Here is a 9461-nt window from a genome sequence, read left to right on the forward strand (position 1 = left end):
CAAGGTGAAAACAGACCTTGCCATGTTCTACTTGCACCAGAGGGGGTGCCTTTCAGATTTCTTTATGATATGCGTAGATGGAGATTTGTGGGGTGGTATCAAAGAATTTGAAACCATTGTTATAAATGGGCTTGAGCAGAATTCAAAACTTGTAGTCATGTTTCTAAAGTGAATTGGATTGAAGGCTGGATCAAGTATTACTTTGGATCAGCAATCTTATTTTAGAAAATGTTACCAGTTAGTTGAAGTAGTGTTAACAAAAACTGCAGCAATTTCCGAATCTGATATGGAGGAATTGTGAAATCTAACTGAACAACTGAATTGGCTGAACCTCTAAACAAAGCCTATTGCCAGATGGTGGTCCTGGAGATCAATATAACTATGAAAAGTCCCAAGCTCAAAATAATATTTTGATAAAGAAAATGTTAACAAATTAAAAATAGAGAATTGTATTTTGAAATTTCCATCACTGGGAGAAGCCAGAAATATGAAACTGACTAGTGATGATTCTTCCATAAATTTCTGCACTGCATTCTCAAGTGCAGGAGGATTTTAATTTTTCTTTTGAGGAAAAGGAGGTAAATGTTGCCATTTAGATTAGGTAGCTAACATGTTCAGAAGAGATGTAAAAAGTATCTCCATGGCAGAAAATCTCATTCTCTTGATAGAGTAGATATGGCATTATGGAAGAAATTCAAAAAGTGAATTCAGCAGCAATGCCTATTGAGTGCTATATTGATAATAATTCACTATGGGATAGTGTATATTCAATAAATCACATGAATGAAAAAGGACTGAGAATCAATGCTGCAATTCTGAAACAGATGCTGGAGAAAGGAGAAACCTAAAATTTGAAATGGCTGGATAGCACCAGTCAGCTATCTAATTGCTTTATGAAGAAAGGAACAATTAGAGATATTAGAAAAATAATTTTTGGAACGTGGATGTACACTAAACATGAGGGAATATAATATGTCATCTTTCAGTACAATACGTTATCATTTTGCAACTTTGTTTTGTTTGTTTTTCATTATTATTGTATATATATCCACATATTGTATAATAATTTTTTTTAAAAAGAAAATGAAGGGAAATGTGAAATCATCTAATAGTGCCTGACAGTGATGCCTGAGACCAAATCAAATGAGGGAACAGGTAATGGCTATATGTTATTTCAGGGATAAATACAAATAATTAATGTTTTGGAGTTAAGAGATGCATGTATGAGTTGTAATAAAACTCTGATCAGAAAAAAAAGCCACAGATTCTGTCTAACTAATCTTTAACCTCTGTTGTTTAACATGGGGGGGCGAACAGGTTCAAACTGGTAAATGATACATTTCATGATGCTATCAGGACGTTAGTCTTCAAACATTTTTAAGTGCTTTTAAGAATGGGTAACAAGTGCTATGCCTTCCAAGTGGAGGGACAAAAGCCATTTAATAATTTAAGAGATAACAGGATGTCGCACAAAGGGGCCTACAAACTGCTTCTAGATGAATGCAACAAAAAGGACCAAATGACCTCCCCATCACCTAAAATTCTTTTGTGATCTTGTGACCTAGCCAGCAGTCTAGACCAACAAATTTTAGAAGAACGAAAGTGACAGCACTAAACACTTACAAATAACCACCTTATCATATTACCAAAAAAAATTTCTAACATCAAGTGTAACAGATTAATCTTGGTCAGAAGTATTGTGTATTTTAAACTTTATATAGTGTTACAGCCTGTTTGATAACAACAATTGTTGTTTCCTACCAGCCAATGCAAGCGTGAGCCAAGGTTGCCCCAAAGGGTGTGATCGATGTTCTGAATATAATGGATGCCTGTCGTGTAAACCTAGACTCTTCTTCTTTCTGGAGAGAAATGGGATGAAACAGACTGGTGTCTGTCTCTCCTCCTGTCCGAGTGGATATTACGGAGTCCGAACACCAGAAATGAACAAATGTACACGTGAGTGTCCAAAATCCGTGGGGTTAATGTTATGTTGGTTAACTTAATGGTTCATTTCACAGGTAAAAGCATTTCAAACAAACCAACTGGATAATGTGTTGGTCTTATACTGATATTTGAGCCAAAGAAGACTGCAAAAGGCTTATTTGCCACTGAAAGCTAAATGATATTAAGAAAATGTTAACATTATTGTTGTTCGATTCCCATGAGCATTCCTCAACATATATACTTTAAAAATCTTGACAGAACACCTCAGGTTAAGATGCTGAGATGCTCTACTAGTAGATAACACCAAGTCACACTCCCTAGACTCCATGAATATATCTGTGAAAATAATGCTCATGTAAAAAAAATATAAACTTTCCAAGTTCAACAATGCCACTGCTAACCTTGATAAAAACAAACCCTCCTCAAAGTAATGGATTATACTTCAAAAATAGAGGTTTCATTAGCATCAAATTGAAATATGTATTTAATTTTAATAATGGTTATTGGAGTTTATTTTTCTTAATTTTCTTCATTTTCTGTTAAAAGCAGTGGCAACAGGTATTACCAGATTTCTATAACTCACTAAACTGACCCATTCTGGATACGTGAACCAACAGAATGAATACTGGCAGCAGGACAACACTGGGTGAATCACAGACAAGTTCAATCATGTTCTCATCCAAAGCTCATAGCTACATTTTCCAAAAGAAACATTAGATAGTTATCAGGTTCGAGAACCCGGACTGATTTATTTCCCTGTTTAGCCTAAAGATGCTAATCTGGCCAGGCTGAGTTTGGCTAACAAATCAGGATCAATCCTGGAAATTTCATAGCTCATATAGCTGGCCCCATACTGCACGTTTGTCAGCCAACAGCCCAAAGTCTATTCTCCTGAAACCTACTGAGTTTCATCTTTCCGAACATTGGTTCTGAACCTCATCCTCAGCTGATATTCACTTCGCACTCTTTTTCCAGAGGTTATTAGACACTAATCTGAACTAAGAAATTTGACTTAAATTTCCACTCCTTAGTTCTAGAGAACTACAGCTAATCGATTCATTAGTTGCTACTCTCAGTCACATTTGCTTTATTAGTTAGCACCACTCTCAATTTCAAACCTTCTGTATTGTATGGTAATAAAATCTTCATAATTAATTAAATGTGCTGCTATAGCGTTTTAAGCAGAACCTGGGGACTCAGGATTTGTAGACTGTATGACATAGTACCACAAAAAGACACATTGAGGGAATGAAGATAAGAGCGTTAGGTCCATCAATTAATGTACATACATGTGATTTCACATATTGTCCCAGTATATTAATTAAATTTATTAAAGTATTTCTTTCTTTGAAAATAATGGCATGCATGTGAGAGTACTTTTACCATTTTTTTCCAGATGTTGTTAACATGCTTTTTGGGTTCACGCTATGAGTTTAAGTTATAGACAGTGGAAGATAAGATAGAAGACATTTGAGGTCAACTGCAACTTAGTAATCTGGCATTCAGGTAGCAGATTTAACAATGAGAAAAAAACTTAAACAATTTGTAATGACATTGTGAACTCCAAGATTAAGCTGCAATTTCAGAATCAATTATGTGACTACTTAATAAAGTTATGTCACTATTCTTGCAAGGAGCAACTGTCAGGAGATGACATTGTCATAATAATTACACTGGTGGATTAACCAAATTAACAAGAAATGATCTGTAATTATCATCAGGATTTTCTAAAATCTATACATGTTAGATAGTACTATTGTAACCGGAAATGTAAGCAGCTTGTTTCCAACAAAACCAAATCTTCATGTGAACAGCTCTGCATAGAAAAGAAAATTGTTTATAATTGAATACAATAACTTCAAATGCTAACTTTACCCTATTTCAGTAATCCAGTTTAAGCAATGAACTTGGCTTCTTGCCTTCAGCTTCTGCCCCAATGTGTCTCAGGATTTGAAGTTTTTGAATTCTTGGCAGTGAATGAGACAGATGTTGTTTCATGAATTTATTATCTAGTTCTAGAAAATTCAGTTCCACTTTCCATTTGGTGAAATTCTATAAGTATACATTAGTTATCAAATTGTCTTTGACTAACTGTAAACATGTTCTTATAAAATGTCTTTCAAGATCTCAATTTGCTCAAATTCCGGCAATTTCTGAGGTTTAGCCATGACTATAATGTTGTAGTGTATAACACCAATAATATGCCTTTATAGATCACATTTAACGTAATAAAAGCATCCCTAGGCACTTTACAGAAGCATTATGGGACAAAATTCAATACAAAACTGTATCAAGACAGATGACCAAAAACTTAGTCAACTAAATGTTTTTAAGCATAGAGTTAATGGAGGAGAAAGGTAGAGAGTTTAAGGGGGGATTCCGAAACATAGTTTCGAGGCAGTTAAACGTACAGCCATCTAAGGTGGTTCAGCAAAAACTGGGGATGTGCAGGATGCCAAGACTGGAGGAGCTTAGGTATCTTAGAGAGTTGAAAGACAGATATAGGGAGGAATAAGACTATCAGGAGAGGGATCTGAAAAGAAGAATGCAAATTTTATAATTGACCCACTTATATATAAGAGACATTACTGTTATTATAAAGAGTACACTAATTTAAGTATGTTATCATTGCAGGCTTTGCAAGCCTTGAATGTGCTTTTTTTTCCACCCTTGTATTCCGTTAATTTGTATTTGAAGTCCAGAATCATCCATTTCAAGATGTTGCTGGCAAGATGACACTTACATGCAACAGCTAGTACATTCCAAAAAATGGATCTTGCTGGTTGTTCATTTAAAACCCAATTCAAACCTCAAAACTGTGTACTTTGTGGTCACTTTGTATATTTATAAAAATGTTATGTTTAAAGTACATTGCCAATTGTAATATTTATTATCCACAAACTTTGTGAAATTTTGGAACAAAATGATCTCTTAAAATGTGCTGCCAGTAAATATGTTTCAAACAGTAAAGAAAGCTGAGACCACACATTAGCACAGCAGGCTCTGTCGCAGTGGCCATTGTAAAATCCTGTCTTTATATATCTACATGCTATTAAATTCTTTCAGGCCATTCACTGGTTTAACTGCATCTATCGCTAAAGCAATTTGTTAAATTAATTTAATATGTAATTATATTTCTTCCTCAGATATGTGTATTCTGATTAGATTGTGTAACTTCATGTTCAAGTTTACACTAAATGAATTGCACAGGATGGAAACCCTGTTTACTGATTTTTTAAAAAATTTGTTTCAGGATGCAGAGCTGACAACTGTGACACCTGTTTCAACAAAAATTTCTGTACAAAATGCAAACAAGGATTCTATTTGCATAAAGGAAGATGTTTTGATATCTGTCCTGAAGGGTTTACCCCAAATAATCAAACAATGGAGTGCACTACTGCTGGTAAGAATGCTTTCTTAAGTTAAACACAGAAGAAAGACTGATTTGTATTGAGTGTATTACATGTCCTCAGCATATCTTGAAGTGCCCTGCAGCCAATGAAGAACTTTGTAGGTGCAATCATTATTGCATGAAGTGCAGCAGTCAATCTGTATACAGTATGGTTCCACAAACAGCAGTGCAATACTGACCAGATAATTTATGTTTGTAAAGTTAGTTGCAGAATAAGTATTGGCTAGGACACTGAGTAACCTCCCTGTTTTCTACTTGAGAGATCAAGTAGGGCCTCAGTATAAACTCAGAGTCATAGAATTGTACAGCATGGAAACAGACACTTCAGTCCAACTTGTCCATACTGACCAGATATCCTAAGTTATTCTAGCCCAATTTGGCAGCATTTGGCCCATATCCCTCTTAACCCTTCTTATTCATATCCAGATACCTTTTAAATGTTGTAATTGTCCCAGCCTCTACCACTTCCTCTGGCACCTCATTCCATACACGCACCACCGTCTGCATGAGAAGAGTTGCCCCTTAGGCCCTTTTTAAATCTTTCACCTCTCAACTTAAACTTATGTCCTCTAGTTTTGGACTCCCCTACCCCAGAAAAAGAAACTTGTCCATTCACCCTGTCCATGCTCCTCATAATTTTATAATTCTCTGTAAGGTCACCCCTCAGCCTCCGACGCTCCATGGAAAATAGCATCAGTCTATTCAGCATTTCCCTATAGCTCAAAACCTCCAATCCTGGCAACATCCTTGCACCCTTTCAAGTTTAACATCATCTTTCCTATAGCAGGGAGACTTGAAAGACAGCACCACAAATTATGCTTCACTTGCAATAGAATACAGAATTATTTATCTTCAATTGATGGAAATATATTCAGATTTAAGAGTAAGAACAGATTTAAGAACAGGCTTTCTCCAATATTGTACTGTTTAGAACCAATAGAAATGGATGGCTGCCTATGTGAGGTTGTACATTGTGACACATTCTTTCATTTATGAATTAAATTGAGAAAATAATGGGAAAAAATGCAAAGGAAAATATTGATGAAATAGTAGAAATCATTGTATATAAGGAAGAAAAGAAAAATGATAGACAGTATCCAGATTAAAGAAAGGAATGGAAAAGTTAGGATAAAAGCAAAGAAAATACAATTAGAGCAAAGAACAGAATATAAACTGATGGAACATAGAAATTGTGAGATTACAAAAAGACCCAGGTCCGTCAGGTTTAGCATCCTGGAAATCACACATTACATTGTAAAAGTGAGTTGATCATAAATCAAGCAATCTCTGCCAATTAGACTATAATGCATCACGACATGGCAGACAGAAAACTCCATTGTGGAGAGGTTTGGGAACCATCAGTTAAAGCTACCTTTTTCTTTCTAAGAATGCTACACCTACCACAAAACAGAAGTTATATGTCACACAAAATAACAATATGGCACTGTTAGAATAAACAGTTTCTATTAAATTCTTTAAATGCCAAAATTCAAGATTAACTTTTTAAAACAGGAATTGCTTTCCTTTCAATTTTTGTGAACATGTCCACCTCTGTGAATTTTTAATGCTGAGTATTCTTTTCTACTGTTGAAATCTTTTTGACTCAGTCTAAGTAAAATATCCCATATTTCAGTCTTGGTAAGCAAATGGAATAGCTGTCCACAAACAGAAGGATGTTTGCTGTGCACAATCGGGCACGATTTCCTTTTCACAAGCTGTGTTGTAATGAAGGTCATTGAATAAGAACACAAAAACATAAGAAATAAGAGGAGCCTCAAGCCTGCCCTGTCACTCAATAAGATCACAAATCATCTGCCCCAGACTTCAAATCCTCTTTCATGCCAGCTCCTCATTGCCTCAACTTATCTATTTCTTTTCAAAACTATCTTCTCTTTAATACTTTCAGAGATCTATCCTTAACAATGTTCTGAGCTGGAGAATTCCTGACATTCTGTACACTCTGGGCAAAGAAATTCCTTCAGATCTCAGTTTTAAATGAATGCTCCTTTATTCTGTAACTTTGTCCCCCGGTTTGAGTGGAAACATCTTCTCAACATCTACCCTGTCAAGCCCCCTCAGAATCTTGTATGTGCAAAAGGTAGAGTAAGGCTCTTTTTACGTTAGTGTCCATGGACTTAGTTTAACAATTCAGAAACCTAGCTTTTACATGCAAAACCTCTGAGACTAGTCAAGACCAGCTAAGAGTTGAATCTACCTCTTCCACTGCACCCTCATCACCATTCCTTTAGGACCTTTGCAGCACCATAGCATCATAGAATCCCTACAGTGTGGAAGCAGGCCATTCAGCCCATTGAGTCCACACTGCCTCTCTGAAAAGCATCCCACCCAGACCTACTCTATCCCTGTAACACTGCATTCCCCATGGCTAACCCACCTAGCCTGCACATCCATGGAAACTATGGGCAATTTAGCATGGCCAATCCACCTAACCTGCACATCTTTGGACTGTGTGGGGAAACCGGAGCCCCTGGAGCAAACTCACGCAGACATGGAGAGAATGTACAAAACCCCACACATACAGTCGCCTGAGGTTGGCATCAAACCCGGGTTCTTGGTGCTGTGAGAGAGCAGTGCTAACCACTGAACTACCATGCTGCAATAATGTAAAATGACCGTGAAGATCCTTAATCAGTTCTAATAATATCTTGATAAAAGCATTAGACGTGAACCCTTCGATATCACTGTAACATCAGGCAAAATTTTACAGTCTTCCACTTGAGAGTTTGAAGTTGGGTAAAGAGTGCTCTCATAAAATTGAGTAAGTGAATTGTATGCCTGCCAGCCTTGATGTCTCTCCCAGTTTACAGAGTGGGTTGGGGCATCAGGTAGCCCACCAACAATTGGGCCTTAAGTATCTCATCTCAATCTTGCCACTATATTAGCCAAAGCAGGGGAGGACCATGTCACATTTAGCAGTGGTTACAATTGGCAGTGGTTACATGGTTGCCATTAGATTAGCTTTTAATTCTGGATTTCATTGAATTCCAACTTTACTTTCTGCCGTATGGATTTGAACACATGTCCCCAGATCATTAGCTTGGGCCTAATGGCTTACTAGCCTAGTGACATTACCACTGTGCCATCAGTTCCCCCTTACCTGGAGTCTAGACCTGAGGCAATTACTCGAGTAGGGAATGGCCATAAAACCATCTGTTTTTTTTGGAAAATTCCAGCATTTGGAAAGTCCTAGCAATTATCATTTCCACACCAGGTACATCACTTGCATTACAATATCTTTCTGTCATAAATATCTTCCTTAAGTTCAATAGCCTTAGTTGCTGTCCTAAAATGTGTAATCATCTTATTTATCTGGGGGGGCGGGGGGTCAATTCAAACTGCACAAGGTCTTTTAAAGCAACAGCACAGTTCAGGGTGTAATAACATTTCACCATAACCTGAACTGACACTGTTGTGTTTTTCATGTGTACTTCCTCAATCTGGACAAAGGCAAACAATACAAGCATTTGGAGAGGCAATTTTGAAGGTATTGCTGCTTCATCTTACGGCACATGATAATACAGGTTACAGGTTGTGATCAAAACTCACTTCACTTTCCATACCCAAACAAAATAATGAGCCCACCATGCTGTTCCCCATTGGCAGATTTTTGTACAAGTATTTACAGGGTTATGTTACTTGCTGTACAATTGCTGACCATAAAAACCCATGAGTTTTGGCTTTCTGTCCAAGGCAGGACTTCCGTTTTGTATAGAATTAAACCTTAAAGCAATTGCCTTTACACTTACAAGATATTGGTCTGTGTAAACCTATTCCATGTAAAGTTCAACAGCATCAATAACTGGCGAAATGATAAATCAAGCCTTGTTCCTATTAAAGCCCAGGCAGAAGTGAACATCAGATTGGTCTCCTAGAGGTGCCTAATAATTCAGTTGGTAAATTCAATGTTTAGTATAGAACTGAACAGTAAAATTCCTGCGATAGTAGGAACTGCAGATGCTGGAGAATCTGAGATAACAAGGTGTAGAGCTGCATGAACACAGCAGGCCAAGCAGCATCAGAGGAGCAGGAAGGCTGACGTTTCGGGCCTAGACCCTTCTTCAGAAATGGGGCCTGCTGTGTTCAT

At 36.9% G+C, this 9461-nt stretch overlaps 1 protein-coding gene across 1 annotated transcript in view; it reads left to right on the plus strand.

Annotated features, from left to right (window-relative positions):
• Positions 1 to 9461, plus strand: part of rspo3 (R-spondin 3) — an 81213-nt gene that overhangs the window by 18790 nt on the left and 52962 nt on the right. The window contains exons 2-3 of the mRNA XM_048596973.1: positions 1765 to 1956; positions 5198 to 5347. Of these exons, the coding sequence (XP_048452930.1) occupies positions 1765 to 1956; positions 5198 to 5347 (342 nt within the window). The remainder of the gene's footprint in view (positions 1 to 1764; positions 1957 to 5197; positions 5348 to 9461) is intronic.

The sequence above is a fragment of the Rhincodon typus genome, chromosome 5 (assembly GCF_021869965.1).
Source record: "Rhincodon typus isolate 14 chromosome 5, sRhiTyp1.1, whole genome shotgun sequence".
Classification (NCBI taxonomy): domain Eukaryota; kingdom Metazoa; phylum Chordata; class Chondrichthyes; order Orectolobiformes; family Rhincodontidae; genus Rhincodon; species Rhincodon typus.